The sequence below is a fragment of the Eumetopias jubatus genome, unplaced genomic scaffold (genome assembly GCF_037043125.1).
Source record: "Eumetopias jubatus isolate StellerSeaLion01/CBP00866 unplaced genomic scaffold, mEumJub1_p1.0 scaffold_14, whole genome shotgun sequence".
Taxonomy (NCBI): domain Eukaryota; kingdom Metazoa; phylum Chordata; class Mammalia; order Carnivora; family Otariidae; genus Eumetopias; species Eumetopias jubatus.
This window is the reverse complement of record NW_028274820.1, coordinates 67,767,635-67,794,082: the sequence shown is the minus strand read 5'-3', so window position 1 is coordinate 67,794,082 and position 26,448 is coordinate 67,767,635. Positions and strand designations below refer to the sequence as shown.

Sequence of the window (26,448 nt, the reverse complement as noted above, 5' to 3'; positions counted from 1 at the left end):
CATCTATTTAACAGGGAAGTATGGAAGTATAACTGTTAACATGAGATAGATGTTTATTGGTAAATTCTTAAGAGAAAAGAGTTTATAAAAATATGATGGTATTTTTTATTTTAGGAAAATGTACATGCATAAAATGTCAGGGAGATCTCTCTCACACTCTCTCTTTCCAAATAAATAAAAAATATTAAAAAAAAAACACCAGGGAGAGTAGATACCAAACTATAAATATTGGTTATATCTAGAATAGACTTGCTGGTGAGGAAATTTGGGGCAAACCTTTCTACATTTTTCCATCTTTGAACAGTAAAAATTATTTATCTTTATAATAAAAAGTGGCTTAAAAATAACTCAAACAAAATTGCCAAACTTAGTTATTTATTATTGAAGGCAAAGACTTGAGCAACTTAATTTTTAAAAATAAAGTCAGCAAATTACTTCAATCCAGAAGACGTTTACTCATCTAAGAGCCGGGCATGGTTGTACGTGAGTGTGGGGAGCAGGGCATTAAAATGGTAATTCACACAGTTGCTTAAATAGACCTTGTTAAATTCCAAATTATGAAAATTTGTTTGATTTATGAATGTTGACTATCATGCCAAAGCTATTTCAGTGTTAAGTTAGGTGATATAAAGAAAATGCATTTAAAACCTAAATGACACAGTTATATGAGTCTATACGTGTCAAGACCAATGGAACCACTCATTTAAGATCGGCACATTTTGCTGTATGCAAGCATACCTCAAAAACGTGAAGGCAGAAAAATAAAAGCATTCATAAAAAATGACATAAAATATTTCACGTTTTTTGTCTTGAGCTTTTAATGAGTCTCTAATATTGAATCAATTAGAAGCTGAACACAAGAGTACTTCCAATTCTGACTGATGGAGTAGTTGGTGTCAGACAAACCTCCCACTGAAAGCAACTATAGAAGCTGGATTCAATAACAACAACCATTTGAAGGCATCAAGGAAAAACCAAGGAAGCCACGTTTCCTTAACAAGGCACGGTTCTCACAAAGTGAAAATCCTATAGAGAAGGGAATACATTGACATGAGCCTGACATTCTGTGCACAAACACCTCTTGAGGCACTTTCTGTCCCCTGTGTTGTGCTTGCATGGAGCTACATACTGAGAAACAAAGAAGAAAGAAACTTTTGAGAGGGTAAAAACTAAGCAGATATTTTGATTTCTGCAAATGCTAAAGAGAGAGAGAGAAATGAATTGAGAACACACAAAGAAGAAGGAGCCCTGATAAACTTCTAAGTTTTGTTGAAACTCTTGAAGGACACAACTTATAAGTAGGGGAAACCAGAAGTAGACCTGACTCCAGTGGACCGAGATAATCTGCCAATACTCTGTCTGCCTTCTAGAAGTAAACAACATCTTCTTCCTGAAGAAAATAACATCATCTGGAGCTTCCACTCTTTTTCATACATTTTGGTATTCAATAAAAACTTGGTAGGCATATCAGGAAATAGAAAGAAATCATTGAAAAATAAAAGACAAAAATCCCAGAAAATTGAATGACACCCAGAATCACGTAGATATTTGAGTTATCAAATACCAACTTTAAGATAACTATAATACATACAAAAAGAAAACTAGTGGAAAATGAAGAATTTTACCAGATAATTGGAATCTATGAAAAAAAATCAAATGGAAATCCTAGAAGTGGGAAATGTAGTAAATTATATTAAGTATTCAACAGATGGGTTTAGCAGCATGTTAGATATCAAAGAACAATGAACTAGTTTAACAGAAAGTTGGCCAAAAAAAAAAAAAAAAAAAAAATCTGGATTGAACCACAAACAGAAAACAACTGAGAGAATAAAAAGATGGAAAATAAGAATATAGAAAAGAGCAAAAGAGACTCAGGGAGTATATAACTGATGTTCAAAAATGGGAAAAAAAGAATGAGAATAGGGGCGCCTGGGGGGCTCAGTCGCTTAAGCATCTGCCTTCAGCTCAGGTCATGATCTCAGGGTCCTGGGATCCAGCCGAGCTTCAGGCTCCCTGCTCAGCGGGGAATAGGCTTCTCCCTCTCCCTCCGCCCCTCCCCCTGCTTGTGCTGTCTCTCTCACTCACTTTCTCTCTCAAATAAGTAAATAAAATCTTTTTTAAAAAGAGTGAGAATAAATAAGACATAATATTTGAAGAGACTGGCAAAGAAATATCCAAAACTGATTAAAAAAAGAAGAAAAGTTAGGTTCAAGAAACTCAGTGAGCCCTAAGTAGGATAAATACAAAGGAAACCATGCCTAGGCACAGTTAATTAAATTGCTGAAAACCAAATACAAGGCAAAAATCCTTAAAGCAGTCAGAGAAAAAAGATACATTACCTACAAAAAGTCTTAAGTCCACTTTTTAAACAGAAATTATGGAATCTGGAAAATAAAACAAAACAAACAACAACAACAACAAAAAAACAAACACAGAGCAAACATTACAGCTGCCAGCAGATACTGAAAGCTTTCTCCTGAGACTGGGAATAAGAAGAGAATATCTGCTTTCACCACTTCTTTTTACCATCGAACTGGAAGTCCTAGCCAATGCAAAAAAAAAAAAAAAAAAGGAAAGGTTAGAAATAGGAAGACTCGGAAGAAAGATGTAAAAGTGTCACTATTCACAGATGACATGACTGTGGGCTTACTCCCAGAGGATCTAGAGAAGCAGAGAGAGATGGACACAAATCCAGGACTGAGGCACGGGGCAGACAGGCTAGGAGTCCATTTGCCACCAGTAATTTATAACATGGATTAGACACAAGTTGATGATGCTGGGTCCTTTTTGAGCAATTAGACATTGCCAACAGTGACATTAGCTCAGGAGCATCTGAAGATGCCCTAGGAAGGACACCATTAGCAATTTTTCAGAGCCATGAGGCTGCTTATTGTGTGTCACTAGCTCGGAGCACTCAGGCATTCAGAGTCCAGGCCAATCCAGGAGGAAACAGATGAGCCACTAATACCATAGGAGCATGGGCCCATGTGAGGCAAGTATTTTAAGCCCTTTCTGGAGCTGATGTTCTTGAAGATCTGATTTACAGTCAGACCATACTAAGAGTATTGGTTGGTCACTGAAAGGAAGTAAATTGGCTTATGATCATTATCTGAACATCCATACCTCATCTGAGTATACACTGCATATGAAGAAAAGTGAAAAGCAATTTCTTTACCACCCAAATAAAGACAAGTTGAGTGCATTCCATTGTTGAGCCTTATTTTGTTCCCATGGCTAGCAAATGCGTGTCCTTTGAGATATATGTGTCGTCTCAAGATCTGACTGGGTAGTTTTTGCATCCAGGAAGTTCTACTTCCTAATACAGTACCTGTATATTTGGGTTTGGTGGATATGTTCCAAGCATAAACCTGGCTTAAAAGATTGGCCCACTACTGTTCCTAGTAGAGAATTTTATTAATAATATTGGTCATTCCCATTTTAGGTATATACCATATGCTTCACTCAGAAGGGTTAGGATGGGCATCAAAATAGCAATGGTTGAGCTGAAATCTAGACTGACTCTGAACTTAGAACAATGACCGCAATGACAGGTGGGTAAACAGAGGGCAGAGACAAGTGTGCCCCTCACTCACACTCATTTCACTCATGATCAAGAGGGACCTAGTGCATCTGAAAACCACAGATAAGCCAAGTATAGACAGTGTTGGTGCATGGCTTGGAATGTGGGTGGTCCCTCGGAACAGTCTGTGTTTATTTCACTTTTTTTTTTTTTTGAAGCTTAATGTGTAATATGCTTATCATGAAGTCCATAAGTCTTGACCTGAATTTTTAAAAAGTGAATGCACTCATGTACTTCCAGCCCAGAGTAAGAACATTTGCATTCCAGAAGGCTCCTTTGTGGCCCAAACTCTGTATTCATTGAAAAACTCCTCATTCTATGAATTTGACTCCTCTAGGTACCTCTATAAGTGGGATCATACAGTATTTGTCCTTTTGTGACTGACCTCTTTCACTTAGAACAATGTCTTCGAGGTTCATCTGCACTGTAGCCTGTATCAGAATTTCCTTCCTTTTTAAGACTAATATTCCATTGTATGTGCATACCCTATTTTGTTTATCCATTCATCTGTCAATGAACGTTTGGGGTTGTTTCTACCTTTTGGCTACTGTGGATCATGCTGCTATGAACATGGGTATACAAATAGCTCTTTGAGACCCTGCTTGAAATCCTTTTGGGTGGTACATACTGAGAAGTCAAATTGCTGGATCATATAGTAATTGTATTTTTAACTTTTCAAGGAGCTGCCATGCTGTTTTCCACAGGAGCTGCACCATTTTTCATTCCCACCAACAGTACACAAGGGTTCTAATTTCTCTACATCCTTGCCAACACTTGTTCTTTTCTTTTCTTTTTCTTTCTTTCTTTCTCTTTTTTTTTTTTTTTTTTTTTTGATAGTAATGACCCTAGTGGGTATGAGGTGGTATTTCATTGTGGTTCTGCTGGACTTCTTGACCAGCACACCCGCCATAAGACCCAGCCCCAGGAAATGGCCTGCCATGCTGACTTCCGGGCCAGGCCTCCTAGGGAAGAGTCTGAACAGAGAGGGGGAGAGAACACTTCTTAGAACTCATCGTTAGTTCCTGATCTGGTCATTTGTTGAGCTGAATTGTTTGTTAACTCTAAGACACACTACATCTGTCACGCACAGTGAAGGTGTAGCCCTGTGTGTGGTCAGGGGAGTGATCAAACAAGATGATTTGCTGAGTACTCGATTTCAGGAGGTGAGCGCTATTGCCAGTTCTCCACTGCAGATGAAAGGAGACATCCGGCAGGAGGTTAGGCAGCTCAAGATCTCTTTCCCTCAGACACGTAGCATGGCAGTGGGACAACAGTGGCTCTGGCACAGAAAATTAGGGAGAAAATGAAACCAGACCCTGCCAACAGCCAGACTAGAGAGGAGCGGGGAGGCCTGAGAAGGAAAACAGAAACTACACTTGTGAAACATAAGCCTTCTTCACAAAACAGATCAGTCATGCCAGATTGTCTCGTGTGTGCAGCACAGACCACTGGAGCTCAAAGTCTTGAAACACCAGCTCCTTCAGACCCGTGTGCACTGACTAAGTCCATGAAGAGACTGACCTAACAGTAGCTCCACACAGACTCATGGGTCCCAAAGAGAAGACCGCTTTCGCTGGTTTTTCCAGGAACTCCTGAGTTTGCAAAATCCCATCAGATCCTGCCAAAACCTTCCTATGACTAACTTCAGCCCCTAAAACCTTGTTAAGTGCCCCTCGCTGCCTCCCAATCCTCCCTTTGGAGAGGCTCCTAAGCTCCCCATGGTATGTAGTGTCCCTTGCTGCAAAATTAGTACGCTTAATGTTGTTGACTACGTGCGTACTCCAGTGGTCTTGGGCGGCAGGGCAATGCTGAAAGTCAGACTGTAGACAACGCCTAAAGCCAGCTCTCTGTGATGCTTCAGTTCTGGAAAAGAGCAAAGCCCCTCTTTCTGGCTACCTCTCATTTCTCCCCACACTTACCTCCGTCCTCTTCTCCAAACTCCTGCACACCCCAGGCCTTATACTTTTATTTATGCAAGCTTCTTATAAAAATGAATAATTTAGCATCATGAGAAACTTATCGGGTTGACCTAAGAATAAAGCAATCAAAATCACATTAAAGTTATATCATGATTTTTCCCTAAGACTCAATAAGGCACCATGAGAAAATCAGTGCACCAACCTCTTGTGAAATCCCGGTGTAATGCTTAACACATTTTCTGCCTTCGGATAACTTCCTCACCATTAATTTTCTTTTCCCTTACTGAAAGTTTCATTTAATTTCTTTAAGGTGACCTCATGCAAAAGTGAAACAAAATGCACCAGTGGTCCTATAGCCACACCCTCTACACCTTTGTTACCCAACTTCTGGCCGGGAGAGTGCTGACTCTGCTTTCCCAAGCCCAGGGGAAGTTGGAAGGGGCTCTTCTCTGCCCACACCCACTGCCCTCCCTCAAGCCATTCTCCCTGCTCTCTAGAACTTGCTTAACTCAGTGGAGAGAGGACCAGACCCTTCCTAGTGACCTGGAGGGAGGAGCCTAGACTCCTTATTCATACCTGGCCCCTCCCATTCCATACACAACGTGGCTCTGGGAGCAGTTTTGCACACCTGACCTCCCTCTCTCCTAGCCAGAGTAGATGGATCTAGAGGAGATAAATGAGTCCCTTCAGGAAGAGTTTCACCTGAGACAGAGAGAAACTTGGCCCTGCTACATATAAACTTAGGAGCCATTGGTGGCCTTTCCAGGCTGGAAACAGGGGAAGATAATTCAAAGCCAAAGGGAAGAAAGAGGTGGAGGCTCAGAGAAAAACAGTAAAGATATCCATTCAGATTCCTATGGAGTTCAGGGATCTTGTGCTTCCTGAGGCCCCATGGCTTTTCTGTTCTTTCTTTTTTTAACATTTTTTTAAGATTTTTATTTATTTATTTGACAGAGACAGAGACAGTGAGAGAGAGAGCACAAGCAGGGGGAGTGGCAGGCAGAGGGAGAAGCAGGCTCCCCGCTGAGCAAGGAGCCCGACAACACGGGACTTGATCCCAGGACCTTCGGATCAGGACCTGAGCCATAGGCAGACACTTACCTGACTGAGCCACCCAGGTGCCCCTCCCATGGCTTTTTATTCTTGGCATCCACTAGCTTCTGTAGTATCCTTCCATTGGAATTTAGGTTTTGCTCAAGCAGCTCCCATGGGTTCCTGTAAGTTACAACCAAAAAAGCCTGAGGAAGGTGCCAGTTTCCTGGTATAGGAGGGCCTTTCTCATTGGGAGAAGTGAGCACATTTGCGCCCCCCCCCCCTTTAGTAACTGCACCACCTCCCTTGGTGAGGTCCTTCAGCCCCTTGAGCTGAGTTAGCCACTCTTGGCTCTGTGCTCCCCAATTCTCCTGACATGATTCTGTCGTGGCCTTTAGCTCTTCGTTCTGTGGCCACTCATAAGCCTGGACTAAGACATCTTATTCAAGGGCAAGGGCCGGGTCACCCCCTTACAAGACCCTCCTTCCTCATTATCATTGCCATGTTGACTGAGGTCCAAAACTGTACACACTGCCAGTTTATGTGAAAAAGATGCAGCTTCCCTGTTTTCTACTAATGATGGAATCTTCCTTTCATCCCGTGAATAATGCACATAAAGGTGACCCTTTATTTTTTTTAATATTTGCATCTTTTTTTAGTAGAGTTGACACACAATGTGACATTAGTTTCAGGTGTACCACATAGTGATTTGACAAGTTTATACGTTATGCTATGTTTACGACCGTGCAGCTCCCACCTGTCCCCATATTTGGCAATTAAAATATCATTGGTTATGTACCCTATGCCGTGCCTTTTATCCCTGTGGCTTAGTCATTCCAAAACTGGAAGCCTGTACCTCCGACTCCTCGCTGCCACCCATCTTGCCCACCCCCACTCCCCTCCCCTCTGGCAACCACCAGATTACTCTCTGTATTTATAGGTCTAGTTTTGCTTTTTGTTTATTCATTTTTTCTTTTGTTTTAGATTCCACTTACGAGTGAAATCATATGGTCTTTGTCTTACTCAGTCTGACTTATTTCACTTAGCCTAATACCCTCTAGGTTCATCCATGTTGTCATAAATGACACAATCTCATCTTTTTATGGCTGTGTAATATTCCATTATGTATACTTAAAATCGATAGATAGATATAGATATATCCCATAGCTTCCTTGTCTGTTCTTCTACTGATGGACACTTAAGTTGCTTCTATACCTTGGCCACTATAAATAATGCTACAATGAACATGTTAATAATGCTGCATGTATCTTCGTGAGTGAGTGTTTTCATTTTCTTTGGGTAAGTACCAAGTAATGGAATTACTGGATCATATGGTATTTCTATTTTTAATTTTTTTGAGGAACTCTACATTCTTTTCCACAGCGACTACACCAATTTACATTCCCACCAACAATGCACGAGGGTTCCTTTTTCTCCACATTCTCACCAACACTTGTTATTTCTTTGTCCTTTTGATTTTAGCCGTTCTGAAAGGTGTGATGGCATCCAGAGTCAGTCAGTGAGGAGAACCAACCACATACACCTGAATGAACTCCGGAGCATCTTATGTTATAGACATTCTAGGGAACAGAGCACAAGTGGGCTCCCAAGGAAGGTAGCTCTTACCTCTCTATTTTGACCCTTTGTTTTTAATAAAATAGTTAATAACTATATCAGTTCCCCATTGGTATGTAACAAATTAAACAAACTTAGTAGCTTAAACCACACAATCTATTATCTTACAACCCAAACTGGGTCTTACAGACTAAACTCAAGGTGTTGTCGAAGCTGCGTTCCTTCTGGATTCTCTAAGGAAGAATCCATTTCCTTGATTTCTCAGCTTTTAGAGGCTGCCTGCATTTCTTGGCTCATGGCCCCTTCTTTGTATTCCAACCTCTCCTTCCACTGTCAAATCTCCTGCTCCTAGTTTGATCTTTTTGCCTGATCTTTTTGAGAGACCATGTGAGTGGGGACGGGTGTTAGGGGCAGAGGGAGAGGGAGAGAGAGAATCTTAAGCAAGTTCCTGAGGCTTGATCTCACAACTCTGAGATCATCACCTGAGCCAAAATCAAGAGTCAGATGCTTAACTGACTGAGCCACCCAGGCATCCCTCTTTTGTCTCGCTTTTAAGACCCCTCATGATTATGTTGGGCCCACCTAGATAGTCAAGGGTAACTTCCCTCGTTCAAGATCTCTAATCAGATGAAAGCAAAACCTTTTTCACAGATTCCAGGATTAAGACATGAATATCTTTGGAGGGCCATTATCCAGGCTACCACATTGACAAATGAATTTCATAACCAATTCTAAATTCATGTCAGCATTCTATCCTCTGAAAGCATTCCCTCATGGCAGCATGGAGGGAGACAACCCTCACTGGTGGGTGTCCACCTGTTCGTTCTCTGATTGGCTAAGGTGGGGTGCTCAGCAGATTTTGCAAAAGGTAAAAAGGGGAATACAAACTGAAATAAAAGAGCTCGCTCAAATATGCGAAGTAAATATACAAAGGAACTTTGGTTTCACTGCCATACACTGGAAAGAAGAAATGAAAGCCAGTGTATGGTGTCTGGCTTGGGGAAAGGAGACCAGGCCTTGAGCGGAGGTCCCCCACACATTGCCTCATGACAATAGTGTCTGTCTCAGAGGACAGGGAGTGTCTGCTCTGGTGCCCTTGCTCAATAGGAAGAGTTTACATCATAGCGCTAATATGGAAATAGGTTTGCCCAAACTTTGCACAATTTCTCAACCAAAGTGGCTAAATTTAAAGAGGAAAACTCCCATGGGAATTTCACATATGTGGGAAACAGAATAAGAAGTTGAGAAAAGTAAGACTTTCCAGACCAGAGGTTCTTGACCTCAGGTCCAAGAACCCCTAGAAAATAAATGGGTTTCGGGAGTCCATAATATTTTAAGGTCAGGTATAAAATTGAGTGTGTTTTTGTTAGATGCTTCTTTTCCAGGAAAAGGATCCACAGCATTCATCAGATTGTCAAAGTGGTCTGTGATTCTATAAAATATAAGATTTCGATAAGGTGATCAATTAGGAAAAGATAAAAAGTGTTTGCGTCATTTATTTCCTGATATAAGAAGCTGTTTCATTTTATCTATGAAATGTGCTCACACTCAACATGGGATCCAATCTATATGTAAGCCCTAGAGCCCATCCTCAGTACCCCCTCAAAGGTCAAAGTAATACAAAGGAAACTGCCTTTCTGCTCTAGGGAAATTGTGGGGTTTTGAGTTTCCCAAGGAGGGGCTGTGTTCTGATCATGTGGATTAATAATGACCAAAAGCAAAAGCGATTTAACCATATTTAAATAAATTTATTTGCTAGAAGGGCACAGCAAGTCAACTATGTGTCCAAACAATGTAAACTCAGTGAGGGCAGAAGTCTTGTAAGTTTTCCTCACTCTCACATCTACAACAATGTCTGACTATAAGGTGATCAATAGTAAGTGATCAATAAATATGCACTGAATGAATCAATCAACAAAGAGTTTCTAAAAATCTACAAAGACCATGGGTCCCACTAAATTAGGCTGTTTTTTTAATGTACTCTATCACTAAAAAGAAATTCATTTGATTTTATTTAAAAGCCACATATTGGCATTGAATAGAAAATTTTAATACTTTATAATTGTTTTCATGCTGAAAGTCTGACAGCTGTCCCCTGAAACATTTTGATTTTCATCAATGCAGTATTTTCTTATATTTATATTAAAAATTTCCTTATGAAAGAAAATGGGGCGGCAAGGCCACTCATTGATTCTTTCCATTCAGAATCATTTAATATAGGACTTTTGACCCCTTGGAAATAAAAGATCTAAATTTCAGAGCTAACAGTGACAGGATGAAATGTTTCTGTTGTTGTTGGTTGGTTGAAAATGAACTCTTTCCCTGCATGGTGGAACTCAAGAGCATTATTCATGCTGTCCTGTGCTAATTAGATTGTCTTTGGCAGAGCTGGTATGAGCCAAGTATGGATCACTTCCACATGGGTATCTTATGTCAGACCCACCAAATAGCAGTATTCTAAACCCACAGGTCTGTGTTGAAGTCCGATCACTTTCTCACATCAAAGAGTAGAAGGAAAAGGAACGTTTCTGAATCAGAAATTAAGTAGATTGCTTATATCGTGGCTTGCAGCCAAGAGGTGTTTGGACCCTCCAGGCCAGATGCCTCACCAGAACTTTTGAAGCAAGGTGCTGGCTGGGTGCTTTACCTGAACTGGTCAGTTTGCAAGAAGATGACTTCAAATGAGCCCGATTACAAGGAATACCTGGTTAGATGGTCTCGTTCTCTTTTGGCTTGAATTCTGGGAAAGTAGAGATGTTGATGCCACAGAGCAATGAGGACAGGGTAGCTTTGAAGGAACTAAATCACTCCTGAAACATATTCCAGCAAAGCAGTGAATTCCAGGGGGAGTGGATGGTCTAATGAATGGCCTTCGAGAGTCTATTCCCAGGAGATGGAGTGATGAGGGTCTGCAGGTAACTCTTGGTTGGTCAAGGCAAACTGGCCAATGTACTCGGCATAAGGGCAATTAGTCATATCTGAGATGCTGGCTGACTTGTCGGCTGACCACCATCATGAGCATTTACAACTTTTCTGGGGAAGGGTGGGGGAAGAGGTATTTGAATTGTTCAAAATTCTGGTTCTACCCTGGAGTGACTTCAAGCCTAGGATTCAGGTATCTCAGATGACCTCGGATACAAAACCAACTGGACTTTAGCCTTGCAGCCCAGTGAGAATGGAAAAACTTGCAAGACCAAGACAAAGTTGAGGTGGCCCCACCACTACTGATGAGGCTGGCTCTTATCAAGGCAAATATTGGGGCCAGAGCTCAGGATCTAATGGGTAAAGAAAGCCCGGGCTTATTTTAGGCAGACACCAAGAACCCAGAAGAGGTATAGTCCAGGAGGCAAGGCATAACTGAAACGCAGGCAACGGATAACACACACAGTCACGTGAGCCAAGGGGATGTGGTTTGAGAGGTCAGGCTACAGGCAGTGAGACTCCAGCAACTATCTGTCAGATGGGGAAATGAGGCCTTCTAGCTCCATGAGGAGGGGCAAGAGCTCAACTGGTGTCAGGAGCCTAATGGAAATACAGGTCACCGTGGCTCCTGGAGAGCTTAGTGGGAACGGAAGCAATGTCAGGCCCAGACACTGAGCCAGCAGGCAGCCTGGAGAACTGGTGGCACTAGGGATCACCCCAAAACACAATGCCTTGACATATACTAGTCCCTAATTTCAGACCTCTCTAGCTGCAGCTAGCTATCTTCCTGCTCTGGGTTAAATTAGATGAGGATCTGGGAGGACTGCCTTTTCAGGGAAAGCAAATTTGACACACTTGGAGGGAATGCACATCCCCATCAGCCTGGAGCAACTCACCTGGGTCTGTGTGTCCCCCAAGGTCAGACAGATCCGGACTGTCTAAGAAAGGGACAAGGAGGTTGAAACAAACCGCACCTGCACCTGAACGTTTGCCCAGTGGCAATGACCTTGTCTGGGACTTGCTGCCTAAACACATGGAGTAAAAGAGAGGAGATATTGTTTTAGCAAAACGTATGGCATCAATGATGTGTTTTAATGTTGAATTTAAAAATTATGTGGTTATACTAGAATAAATTTATTTTATCCTGATTATATTATGACATTTGGTTCCTATTTAACAATTTTATGTGTATGTGTGTATATATATTTAAATATATATTAAGTATATATTTAACCTATTACATCCTCTGTAAAACATTTACTAAAATAAAATAGAATAAAATAGGGGCACCTGGGTGGCACAGTTGGTTAAGCGTCCAGCTCTTAGTTTCAGCTCAGGTCATGATCTCAGGGTCGTGAGATGGAGTCCCACATCGGGCTCTGTGCTCAGCATGGAGTCTGCTTAAGACTCTCTCCCTCTGCCCCACCCCCCTGTGAATTTTCTGTCTCTCTCTCAAATAAATAAATAGTAAAATAAAATAAATAAAAATAATGACCCCTGAAAGCAGAATAGAAGAAACAAGTCTTTGAAAGGATGTGGAAGGAAGAAGCAGAAAGGATCCTGGATTCAAAATCAGTATTGGGGTTTCCATTCTGGGCTTTGATTCCAGAAAAGTCATCTTGACCTCTCTGGGCCTCAGTTTCAGTAATGTTCTGCATGTGTTACCTGCTCCTAACCTGATTCAGGAGACATGGCCTGCCTTGAGTTCTGGGGAGAATGAAATCAAGGCAAAGTTCCTCCTTGTTTGCTGGCTCTGAGATTTCTATCAACCTTATGGTGCTTGAGAACAGGTAGTGTGTTATTTCAACCTAGTGCAAAGGTAGCAAATGTTAACAAAGGATTCTACAACCTAAGTCCTTACTCCAGTTGCAACATATGAACAAACCCCAGGCAGACAGCCTCTCTTCCTTCACCTCGCTCTCTTCTCCTGATCCTCATTGCAATAAAAACTGATATACCAAAACAAGCAGTATAAGTATTCTCAGGGGACTTAAAAGGTGTGAGCCAGAAAATGTGACCTTTGCTCTAAATTTGAAGATATTTGCCCTTGAAAGTCTTACATGGTCCTTTCATCTTCTGAGTCTGGGTTACTGTCCTTTTGGGACATGCAGCAACCTCCTCTGATCACTAGAAAAGTCCAGTGCTTTTGGACTGGTTTGATCTCAAATGAAGGACCTTAGTGTTCTGAAAAGCACAGCACCAAAAGAAATGCAGGCAGATATGCCCAAACCCTTAACACTTGAATGATGCAGACTGGCCAACCATACCTCAATCTCCAATCTCACACACTGTTCTGATTATCTACTATTACATAACAAATGACCCCAAATATAGGGGCTTAAAACAACAACTATTTTATTATCTCTTTTCCTGGCAGGGTTCCACTGGTAGATTTTTCTGCTTCAAGTAGTATCAACTGGGGGTGGGGGGGTGGGGCTTTGTTGGCATTGAGCTGGCAGTTGGGCGAGTCTGGAGGGTCCAAGACGGCTTCACTCTTGTTTGGAAGGTCAAAGTTGGTCTCACTCCCATGTCTGGTGCCTTTGGAGTGACAGCTGGGAGGCTGAGTCAGAAGGGGGCTTCTGCCTCTCCACACGGTCTCAGGGTCTGTGTGTGGTCTCTGTAGCAGCACAATCAGACTTCTTACATGGAAGAAGAGCTCCGAGAAACCAAAGCAGAGGTTGCCAGTCCTCTGAAAGTCTGGGCCTGGCACTAGCCCAGAAACGGTCCTTCCAGACTGCATTGGTCAGCAGTCATGAACCAGCCCAGATTCAGGAGGAGGACAAGTGGACGCCCCCACCTCTCAGCAGTGGGAGTGTCAAAGAATTTGGGACCATCTTCAAACATATGCCCACATGGATGCACACACATACACTAAAACTCTGCAAAATAAAAAAGAAATTGATGGGAGAGTGACTTTTAAAAGCATTATTTAGGATGTGGGATGAGGAGAAAACTGCAGCGCAACTCAGACTGACCCTCGAGGTGTCAGTCCCTGCGGCAGGGCGCCCAGGCCCACCGCCCTCGCTTCACTTTGCTCCTCTGTGGTCTCCATTTACGTCAGCCATCTTCCTCCCACCCCAGATCATGGCAAGTAGTAATTTGTAAAGGGGGTTCAGGCATCTCCAAGAGGCAGAGAGGACCTGCTATCATGTGCTTCCTTCTCTGGGAGGCGAGTGTGATCAGCGGAGCCCTTCCTCCCAGCTCCTCCGAGCTGCTCATTCCGGCACTAAGCAAGACAACACCTTCCCTCCCTCTGCTTCCCTTTCCCACTCGTCTTGCTGGGCTCAGGTCCATGGTCGCCTGGGAAATCAACTTTACCACCTTATTACAAAAACTGAAAAACCAGGAGGAAATTGCATGACTCTAGATTTTACCCACTGACAGCATGACTCTCTCACTTCTTGTTTTCTCTCTACCCAGTCTTAGGACCGCGACTCAAATCATCCTTGGATGCTCGGCCCTTTCCTGAACCGACTCAGAAGCATTTGCACTAGGGTTTAGTTCTGAACCCCAAATATACTGCCTGCCTTTAATGTTTCTTCCTTTCACATAACGCTCCTGAGAACATTTTTTAAAGATATCCTCATCGGCTCCACTGTTCTGCTATAATAGTAAAATATTTTCTCTTTTTGCTCACTCCTTTTTTCCCCCATGAACATTGATTGAGTACCTGCCTTGAGTCAGGTTTTTTGGGGACAATGCTAAATAACGTGCTATCTAGGAACCACCCGCTGGTGGGGGAGTCAGATGCCTACCCTTGTGGCCATGCCACAGAAGCAAGGGCTAGGGGAGGCTTGCCCATAGTGTCCTGGGAGCACTGAGGACAGAGCAAACACTTGTACTTGGCAAGGGACAGGGAAGGCTTCTGGAAAGGTGGCCTTGAAGGAAAAGGAGGAGTTGTCCTGAAAGATAAGGAGGAGAACATTCTAGGCAGAGTGAAATCTCATGCAAAGGCACTGAGGCATAAACAGCTGGGCATGTCTGGGGACATCACTGGTAATTTGGTGTCACCAGAACATAGGCCACTTAGCAAAGTGTCTAGACACTTGGCTGGGGAGATAACAGATATCAGCCCTATGAACCTTCTGAGGAATTCATCCTTCCATTTGGTGGGTCTGGGGAGTTTTGAGCAGTTATAAGCAACAGGGTAATATGATCTATTGTGTTTTGACTGAGATTACTACTTTTCTTAAGCCCTAATTTTATACTGAATTGAGCTCCCCATTATCTTTCTCTTTTTCCTGAAGGCCCAGATTATCTCAACATAACATCATTCAGGGATATATTTATTCTGCTTCTTTATTTCCCCAAATCTATGTTCATCCCCACCCCTTCTTCCTCCCTCCACCCTCCCAATGGAAACACTGGCAGGAGTTTGGAGACATTGCTTGACACACTGATCTGTGCCAAGCACTAGTGAAGCAATCCCCCTTCACTCTTTCACTGACTCCTGATGCAATGACTTAGCGAGTCAGCGAGAGACCTTCAGGCTTGATGCAGGAGCTCTGAAGAAGCCTGCCAGAGACAGACTGGTCTGAGTTTGCTGTGTGCATCTGGGGCCCATGCCATGAAATAGTATCCCCTCAGGCTGAGCCAAGTTCACAGGGTTGCCATTTCTTTAGCGCTGCTTAATCTTCCAGAACATTTGACCATGAGCCCTCTGGTCAACCCCATAATCTAAGGGCCTTCTGCAAGTAAAGTGTCCTGTATGTCCTATACCATGAAACTTGAAGCTGCTTTTAGCATTTTGTTTACATTTCATTTGCACCTTACTGCATTTTCCTTGGGATCCCTTCCAGAAAGTATTTCCAGAAGAGATTTAGTCCATGTTTTTGTTTTTGTTTCTTTATGTAGTGGCGAACTCCCAGTACAGTGGGAGCCCGTCTTACTCATGATGGTCCCCCGACCACAGGTTGGCCCATCTTGTCTCAGCCTCAGCTGTGATTTTCATGAGGATTTTTGCCAGCTCATTTTTCCGTGAGCTCTCTAGGACAAGAGCTGGAGCGGAAAGTGCCTTTGGGGAGCATCGGTCTGCCCAGCATTCAAAGAAAACCCCACGGAGAAGAACAGGCCAGGCCAGTATGCCAGCTCATTTTATCTTCCAAAAACTCACACAGCCTAATCAAACATATTCAATTCAGAAAGAAAAAAATGTTTATATGCATTTATGTGTAATATACATGGTGGGCAAGTGCCTCCAATTCAATTTCTCCTTCTTTTTAGAACCCTGGTTTTTAGCTGAGCACATTGCCACCAGAATAAAGATGACCTGCTGCAGCTTCCCTTGCAGTTAGGAGTGGTTTTATGACTCTATTTCCCAGCATCCCTTGTAGCCAGGTATGGCTTTTGCTTATGTGAGATGTAAGCAAAGTGTTGGGGGAGGTTTGGGAAGAAACACCTTTATAAGGGAAGGTGTGAGTTCCACTGGCCTTCTTCTTTCTTCTACTATTGGAAGGTAGACGCAATAGCTGGAGTGCCAGCAGCCATTTTAGACTTTTGCTGATCTTGAGGATAAAAATCAGTTCTAGGATAGTGGGACAGAAAATAAGGAGGGGCGCCTGGGTGGCTCGGTCAGTTGAGAGTCTGCCTTCAGCTCGGGTCATGATCCCAGGGTCCTGGGATCGAGCCCCGCGTCGGGCTCCCTGCTCGGTGGGGAGCCTGCTTCTCCCTCTCCCGCTCCCCCTGCTTGTGCTCTCTCTCTCTCTCTCTCTCTCTGTCAAATAACTAAATAAAAATCTTTAAAAAAATAAGAAAATGAGGGGCTTAAGTCCCTGAAGACATCAGGGGATGGCCAAAATCCCCCTGAACTGCCTAACCTCAGACTTCTTCTATCTAAAAATGAATGAAAGAATGAATGCATGAACTTCAAGCTTATTTTGATGATATTTATTTGATTTTATTCTCTGTGCATTCAAACTTTACACTTTGGAGATGTAGGTCAAAGTGACTGACGACTACCTCCTCCCCAGTCTATAGCACATGAGAGTCCAAAGCCCTCCCCAAGATACTTGTGAATTCCTGAGCTTGTCTGCCTCTGCACTTTCTTCTGCCTGTGCCTTCATGGCTCTACCTTGCTCTGATCCAAACAGGAAAGTTGTTCTCATTGATTTCCACAAAAATCCATTCAGGATCTGGGCAAAGTATCATTTCACACATGGCATAGTAAACAACTTGCAAATCTACATCAGACCTTTCTGTTAACTCAGTCTTTTGCCACCCCACTTTCCAGCACTTCCCTCTTGGTTTTCTAGCTAGAAAGATGCTAGTGTCTCATCTGTCCCATTTCCCCCTTCACTCTCATTTCTCTGTTCCTACCCTCTTCCTTCCAGATTATGTCCAAATTCTTCTGCCTTGCTTATGAAAAGTAGTTCACTAACCACAGCTCCTTTTTCTGAACTTTTATCAGGTGCCCAGCAGACAAAACAAGTAATATCTAATAGAATGCACCCTCCTTAGAAGGCTGTGGTTATAAATGGCATACCCCTGCCAGATACGTATCTCTAAAAATCTCAAGAACCTGGAAGTGTGTGAATGAGTGGGTGGGGTTTGTGGGGAGTGTTAGAGTACACATCCTGTTGTGTGTCTAGGTTGCTTTGCACCGTTGCTGGGCCACCCATTGCTAGAGGATCGTTGGTTTATCTCCTGGTGCATGGCTCTTCCTGCTGGAAGCTACCAGCATACATCTGGGAGAGGCGTTACTGGTCTCCACACTCTCACCCAGTGCCCACTGTGTGCTTACTACTCACATTACATCACAAGTCTCCCCACTCCAACCAGGACCTGCGGCTGGCCACTCCCCTGGGGCTTTCTGAATTCCAACTTTGCACCTACTTACGTGCATTACTAAAATGGAAATCCCTTTAAATACCCTGAGAAAATGTACAAAGCATGTTAAAATCCCAATATTACTTGAGAAGGATAGTGTTAATTGATTGTGAACTTTAAATTTCTCCAACATTTAGTGGTAGGTTTTCTCACTCTCATCGTCTCTTTAATCCTAGGAATTTTTCTGTAATATTGGCATCATATGACCCATTTTACAGTGACAGCAACTAATCCCAGAGAGGTGGACCCACTTGTCCAAAGGCACCCAGCTAGGAAATTGTGAAGCCACGATGAAAATGTAGGTCCCCCCTCCTAAATTCATAACTCTTTTAATTAGCAGATGGGCAGCCTTGTTGTGGATTAATTTACTATTTCCCTAGCACAGAACAGAAAGAAGATGGGCTAAAGCTAGAATAAATAAGCTCTGACTGGGGAGGAGCGGGTCAGCAAAGCATCTGGGGTGGGTGGGTCTGAACTGAGCACCACTGCAGAGAATCCTGGGAAGCCAAAAGCCAAGAGAGGGACCCTTGGTGTCAGGAAGAGGAGAAAGTCAAAGGAAAGGTATGCTTTTGTGACAGCACCAGCTTTTACAGTATCTCCTGCCATCTAGGTCATTTTTTTTTCCCTGATTAAATGACTTGCTGTGAACGAGATGGTGGAGGCCAATGCAGGTCAAAAAATAATCAGGAGGCATATTCAGACAGAACAAACCAGAAGCACAGGTGTAGCATTTGGGAATTATAAACCCTCAGCCTTCTGCTACAGGGACTGTGGTTTGAAACTCCCCAAGTAAAGTAACAAAATGCTGCAAGGAAGAAATCTCATTCCCCAAAGCAGATATTGAGAAAACCCGAATCGGAGCATCTGATAGCAGGAGTCCCCTAGGGACATTGTCCAGGGTCCAGCTCGTTAGTACAAGCCACGGGCAGATCCAGGGCCCTTCAGCAAGTTGTGCAGAGATCCCAGGTCTTGTGCTCTCAATGCTCAACGGAAAAAGGTAGCCCTGCGGGGGGACATGAAAGCAGCCAGTCTGAGGGACACCTTGAGGAACCCCCGACTTGGTGACAGAAAGGTTTTGTTGGGGGAGTCTGCACATGCATTTACTTTAGCATTAGTTAGCAAAAATCACTTCCTGATTTCTGTTTTCCTCTTTTGACCCTGCCCAGTAAGAACTTGACCTTCAAGCAAGAAAATCACTCTGTGGAAAACCTACCATGTGTCAGGTATGACTATGACATACCCACACAGCTGAGGAATCTCATCGCTGGAAATGGTAAAGGACTTGCTTGGTGCTGCTCAGCTAAGCCAGGAGTTCCCAGTTTGGCCAGGCCACAAGCCTGAGCACCTCAGGTTGCCCCAGGGCTCACTGTTCCTGGGTGGGGTTCAGCTTTGTAGGCAGAACTGCCTGTGTCACACACACATTGACCAAGGCTGAAAACTTGCAGTCAGCGTTAGGCTGAGAAATTCCTCTCACCCCGAGAAGCCTGCTTACAGCCTGCTCACAGCTATAAATCTAGACCAAAAGAACCTCAGGAAGCCCAGAGCCTGTGCCAAGTTCTCTTCTGGAAGCTGCCTGAAGATTCCTCACCGACCTATGGGTTAGCAAACGAGACTGTGTCTTCCTGGAGTGCTGCCTAGCACACAGAAACCATTCAATAGAGGCTGCCTCCTCCAATCCATGCCATTTCCCCACACCTTGGCCTGCACCTAGTGCGGGTGTCTTATCCTTCTCTCCAAGGCTGGCCTGGGGTGCAGATTTCATCACACTCCTGCTGGAATAATAACCAAAGATTTGATTTACTAAGCACTCTCTTCTTGCCAGATACATGGCTTTATAGCTTGGTTACATCATCTATTTTAGTCCTTCCAGCACCCTGTAGGACAAATATTATTATCCCCATGTAAATGAGGAAACTGAAGCATTTAAAGCTTATATGACTACTATAATATATTACTCAGAAGTAAACAATACGTGCGATATTTGAACATAGGTCTTTTTGTCTTTGCAGTATGAGCTCTTAATCATTCCATTTATCCTGCTTCTCCAGGAAGTCTCTGGAACTTCTCTAGGTCCTGCCCCCTGTGGTGGTCCTGGTGACCTCCAGAGCTTTCCTTGATCACAGGGTCAGGGACCTTGAGGACCAGCCTCAAAGGAAGTCAAAGGCCCATGGTGACCAAGGTCATCCATGGTGTCTGTTGGTCCAACCTGTCCCGGGACGTAAGCAGGGTAACACTCCGGCATGTGACACCTCTGCTGCAGATTCAGAGATCTGACAAATTGGCATTTATTAAACTAATGCCTACAAAGAAATCTTCAAACCATAAAAACTGGTATTTCCTACATCCTGGAAAGAATACAACTCTAAAATTCTGCCTGCTATTTTCAATGCCATTCCTTGAGTAAAAGCAGGAGGAGGGGGAGAAGGAGAGCTCTCTACCAAGTCTGATAGCTTTCACAATATTTCATGAATTTTATAGTAAGCTTTCCTCAGAGCCTCAACAAGGAGAGTAAAAATTGCAGGCTCTCCCAGGCTTATCTAGATTGTGGTACTTTGGCCTCACCCCCTTATCTTGTCTGAGAATGGCATACGACTTTGCTGTATCCTGTTTCAGAACAAAGCACTTAGGTTATATGTCCTTTCTCTATCTATGATCTGGTTCAGTTCGCCCCAAACCCCCAGAAAAACAGCATTCTGTTCTCATCTTCAAAACAGAAAGTCAGTCTCTTAAAAAATGAACAAATCATCTACAGGTGGGGAATATAAACATGTTTTGAAATTCTGGAGGAAAGAGATGCATCATACACAGCCAAGTAAATATGAACAGGTTAATTCCAGCACATCCTTCTTCTCATTAGATTTAAAATCCAGCCGTGCTGACTGCCCATTACTGTCTCTATTCCTTATTTCCCGCACACCAGACTGAAGGCCGTGAGAAAACTTGACCCCGGGGGAAAAGAACTACCTGACCAGAATATTCTTTAGCAACAGAATAAGGAGCTCAATCTTACCATACAAAATTATTTAGAGCAAAACTAGGTAACTTCTGAATAGAGCAAATTATAATTTCTATAATGTGTAGACGCTGCTGGTCACATTGCTACAGGTTGTGCGTTTGTGGTTTTTTTTTTTTCTTCAGTTTTAGTTTTGTTTCGTTTTGTAAGAGCGAAAGGGGAAGGGCCTCCTAACCACCCCACAGGAGGATTCCAGCAAGCCTCGAGGTTCCCCCGGCTTCTGACTGACTTCAGCTGGCGAGCACAGAAGGGCACGTTGTTGCTGCTGCTGCCACCTGGGTTTGTCCTTTCGCTGCAGTTTTTAACTCAAAAAACCTGCCTCCTAGGGACTCCTCGAAGCTCTTTCCGGGCGCAGGCGTCAGGCGCTCTCGCGCTCTCTCTCAGGGTTCTGCAAGAGGAAGGAGTGGGTCTGTGAGTGTTTGTATGTTTTTCTAGTCCCTTCACACGTATGAAAAGTGTGTATATGTGAGAGTGTGGGGAGTGTGTGTAGAGGGGGTCAAAGAACAGAAGAGAAGCTTCCGTGGCCCTGGCTTCAGCGTCCCTCGGTGGGCAGCCTCTGTAGCCAGGCTGGTCCCTCCTGGTGCACGGGTCTGAGATGAAGTCCCTCTGGAATATCCTTTTGGCGACAACCCTGTGCTTACTCCTGCCCCTTCACATGTCGGCCTCTCCAGCCTCTGACGACCAGCCCAGCGCCAGATACTCCAATGGCCACACCTGTGTAGGTAGGTAAGCGTTTTGTATATTTTTCAGGCGGACATAACAATCGGGTCAAATACTTTGCTTGGGTAATAAATCACCTATTTAATGACGTCAATAGCTATGAATTCCAAGTCGGGTGCCAGTAACCTCACCAACACAGAAAACCTTTGAGCCTGAGAGTGAGCATTCACACGACGGCACATAAGTACTCTACACAATTACTCGTTTGAATTAGTTGTAAAAGCCCCTCACCTTGTTGGTGATTGGAACTTTTTTTCTCTTGGATAGGCAACCCTTGTAAGAGTCTGAATTCTTATCCCTTTCAGAAGGACAGTGGGCACCATCGCACAGTAGAAAGATGGCCTTTGACCTCAGACAGCATCATTTCTGCCATTTTCTATTGCTCAAGGTGGTCCTGATCTCTCCACTCAGACTCAGTGGTAGGGGACATCGTTCCCTCCTTTTCGTGGGGAGTGTCGAGGAATTTGTGGCCCTCCTCATTAGCCATGGGGGTTCATTTGGTTTCTTATGCAAATATTCCATGGCCCCAAGCGCTCAGGGAGTCTGTTGCTGGTTAGGTTTGATGATGGCTTAGCACCCATTTCCCTAGGTCACAACTTCTGCTAACTCTGCCTCGAGTTGTTGACCTGTCCTCACGGTAAGAGGAAAGGCGAGTGCAGGACAAGGCCAGCATGTGATCAACATTGACTCGGCACTGATTGTGCTGAGCCAGGGGCTGCAGGTGGTTCCAGCTGGGGTCTCACTGTTTGGATTGGTTCCTTGGAGAAACAGACTCAGAAATTTGTGCACAGGGGAGTTTATCGAGGTGTGCTCTTGGGGAAAACACCATGAGGAGGGTGAAGCAGCAGGAGTAGATAGGAGGAAAATATGGGCTATGCTATAGCCTGCCCCCCCCCTCTATCTATCTATCCCACAGAGAATTCTGGAGCCAGAATGGCTCTTCAAAGTGGTCTGAGGTGGGTCTAGACCCTGGAACTGCCACACTGAACAGTCACTGGATATGAACTGACCCCAGTGGGGAGCTCCCTTGGGTGGGGGCTATGCCTGCGGAGGCATTTGGTGTGAGCCCTTAACACCAACAGTCCCAGCAACAGGGGGAGGGAGTATCTCCTAAAAGGGAATCTGGGGGTGCTCTGGTTTACAGGTCCAAATGTGGGGCATGTCTTAGGAAGCAGTGAGGGAAGCTCGTTCATAGCTGGTAGTAAGAGGAAGAGCACCGTGGAGGAGGCAGGAGAAGAGAAGGGATGCTGGCTGGGCTTCTGCTCCTTTCTGATGAAAAGCAAGACTATATGACTTCAAATCCACTGGCACAAAGGCACTTTCCTCCGTGTCCACTCCCCACATGGTCACCGAATGGCCACCACATGTCAGGGCCTGCACTCTGAGCTAGAGATACAAAGGTGAATAACAAAAATTTCTAAAATGCCTCTGTCCTCAGGAATTGACTGTCCAGTTTAGGGGGGGAAATGAGAATCTCATTACAGTTCTGATTACAGTCCTTTAAAGTGAAAGACAAACTGCGTGCTTAGCGCACGCAGTAACACCCCACCTCCCAGGAACCCTATAAACCGCAATGTCCATGGGAGAGCCAGCAGAAAGCCAAGAAGCACAGAGCAAAGGCCGGTCATTTCAAAGCAAACAACTGCTGACTGTAAGAGCCTCATCATATTCATAAAGTGAGCCAGAGGAAGGTGAAAGTATAAGCTGGGTGAAAAGGAAGAGGAGTGGGGTAAGGTGTTAGAATTTTAGAAGTGTTTCTACCCGAGTGCTGCCAAAGAAGGAAGCTGCAAGGGTCTCAAAGATCCCACTGCCATTACCTCCCTCTTGAAAGGTGCTGGGCAACAAAAATCTCCTTGAGAAAAGTGGGTCAGCCAGTTGGAATACTGATCATCCAATTGAGCGGTAGGGAATTGTCTTTGTTAGGCGTCAGTGATCTTCCTAATCACCATTCCAAAATGAAGTTTTACCTTGTTCATAAAAGTATACACTGGCCATGATTTATAAAATCATAATAAAATAAAATATAGTCACCTTCTCAACACATGGAAGTAGCTCTGCTTCCCCATTTTTCATGGAGTTCAATTGAATTAATTGGGTTCCATCCATATTGATGAAGATGCACCTTTAGCGATCGTATTTGTTTCTGACTCATGAAAATTTTTGGTCTGGTCTGCAGCCATTCTTGCAGCTTCCCGGCATTTCTCCATGCTGCCCTCCATCTTTTCTCTGAGTTGCATCCGGGCTAATTGGAGTGGTGCATGGGGAAAGGAAGGGTTCTTCCGCCATAACAATTACATTTGTAAGTTAGTAACTATGAGACTGCTAACATTTATTGAGCACATATTGTATAATTAACAGTCTTCCAAGAGATTTATATGAACTACCTCATTTAATCATTAAAATGACCTTATGGGATATATATCATCATTATTCCCACTTGGCAGGAGAAACAATTGAGACTTAGAGAAATAAGCAACTTGGCCAATTTTACACAGCCAGTTAAAATTTGCCTTAGATTTCACTGTAAGTGTGATTACGTTTGTTTTTTTTTTTTTTTCTTTAAGTGATTAGGTTGGGGCAATATAGTTCTTCCCCACATTTTTTTAAATAAAATTTTATTTCCTAGCATTGTTGAGATATAATTCACATACTATAAACTTTACCCCTTTATTTTTTTATGTTTATTTTTTATTTTTTTAAATTTTATTATGTTAGTCACCATACAATACATCATTAGTTTTTGATGTAGTGATCCACGGTTCATTGTTTTCATATAGCACCCAGTGCTCCATGCAGTACGTGCCCTCCTTAATACCCATCACTGGGCTAACCCATCCCCCCACCCCCCTCCCCTCTAGAACCCTCAGCTTATTTCTCAGAGTCCATAGTCTGTCATGGTTCGTCTCTCCCTACGATTCCCCCCCTTCATTTTCCCTTCCTTCTCCTAACGTCCTCCATGCTCTTCCTTATGTTCCACAAATAAGTGAAACCATATGATAATTGACTTTTTCTGCTTGACCTATTTCCCTTAGCATAATCTCCTCCAGTCCCATCCATGTTGATGTAAAAGTTGGGTATTCATCCTTTCTGATGGCTGAGTCATATTCCATTGTATATATGGACCACATCTTCTTTATCCATTCGTCTGTTGAAGGGCATCTCGGCTCTTTCCACAGTTTGGCTATTGCAGATATTGTTGCTAAGAACATTGGGGTGCATATCTTCTTTTCACTACATCTGTGTCTTTGGGGTAAATACTCCTTTAAAGTATAATGTTTATTAAGTATATTCATAAGCTGTGTACTGATCATCAATATTTACTTCAAACACTTATCAGGCTGAAAAGAAACCCAATATTTATTAGCAGTCACTCCCCATCTCCTTTCTTTAGCCCCTTTAGGGGATCTCAATGAACATTTCATATAAATGGAATGATATGATACATGGTCTTTTGTTATAGGCTTCTTTGACTTAGCATAATGTTTTCAAGGTTCATCCAGGCTGTAGCATATACCAACTTCATTTCTTCTTATGAATGAATAATAGTTCATTGTCTGGATATGCCCCACATGGTTTATCTAGTCATTGTTGATGGACATGGGGCTTATTTGCAGTTCTTAGCGATTCTGAATAATTCTGCTGCAAATATCCATATACGAGGTTTTTTGTGTGGACATTTGTTTTCTTTTCTCTTGGGTATATACCCAGGAGTGGAATTTCCAGGTCATATGGTAACTCTATGTTTAACATTTAGAGGACCTGCCAGACTGTTTTCTAGAGCTGCTGCACTGTTTTACATCTCCACGCTCAGTGCATGAGGGTACAATTTCCCCACAACCTCACCGATCCCTTGTTATTACCCAGGTTTCTTATTATAGTCATCCTAGTGGATATGGATGGATACCTCATTCTAGTTTTGATGTGAATTTCCCAAAATGATAATGATGTTGAACATCTTTCTGCATGCTTATTGACCATTTACATATCTTCTTTGACAAAATGTCTAAGTCATTTGCCCTTTTATTTTTAAGATTTTATTTATTTAGAGAGCATCAGGGGGGAGGGGCAAAGGGAGAGGGAGAAAGAGAATCTCTAGTGGACTCGACACTGAGCATGGAGCTGGAGCCTGACTCAGGGCTCGATCCCAAGACCCTGAGATCATGACCTGAGAGGAAATCGAAAGTCAAACGCCTAACTGAATGAGCCACCCAGGCACCCCTCATTTGCCCATTTTTAAATTGGGTTACTGTCTTTTTATTGTTGAATTGTAAAAGTTCTTTATATAATCTAGATATATATCCCTTATCAAATATACGATTTGTAAATATTTTCTCCCATTCTGAAGGGATTTCTTCCCTTTCTTGATGGTATCCTTGGAAGTGCACAAAGTTTTACATCTTGATGAAGTCCAATTTATCTATTTTTTTCTCTTTGTTGTGTGTTTTGTGTCATATCTAAATCCCATATTTAAAAAAAAATTGTTGTTTTAACTATTGTCTTCCTATTGTCATGTGCCCATCCCCTTACCTTGTTTCCCAGACATTGGGTTTTGGTAACTCCGAGTATAACTCTTGGGTTGTAAGTAACAGGAAATAACTTGAGTTGAACTAGGGTAAGCAAAAAGAAAAAGGAAGACATTTTCTTATGAGAATCCCAAGAATGAATTTTAGAACCAAAAGGCAGAAAAACAGAACTGAATCCAAAAAAGTTGGGCTGCCAGGGCCCCAGGGAGTTCTCTCTGGCCTTTTGGTACTGCCTCCACCTCTGACCCTACAGACCAGCTGGTTTTCTTGCTCTAGGCCCTTTGGCCGATTATGGGCTCCCGCAGTCCAGAGTTTGCCTGCAATCGTTCAGCACACACA

General features: G+C 43.2%; 1 protein-coding gene across 2 annotated transcripts in view; it reads left to right on the top strand.

Annotated features, from left to right (window-relative positions):
* The first annotated feature begins 21,025 nt into the window (after positions 1 to 21,025).
* The window catches only part of AOAH (acyloxyacyl hydrolase), a 166,863-nt gene continuing 161,440 nt past the window's right edge, over positions 21,026 to 26,448 (top strand). For both annotated transcript variants that reach the window (XM_088018608.1, XM_088018607.1), the window contains exon 1: positions 21,026 to 21,588. In XM_088018608.1, the coding sequence (XP_087874734.1) occupies positions 21,462 to 21,588 (127 nt within the window). In that variant the 5' untranslated portion in view covers positions 21,026 to 21,461. The remainder of the gene's footprint in view (positions 21,589 to 26,448) is intronic.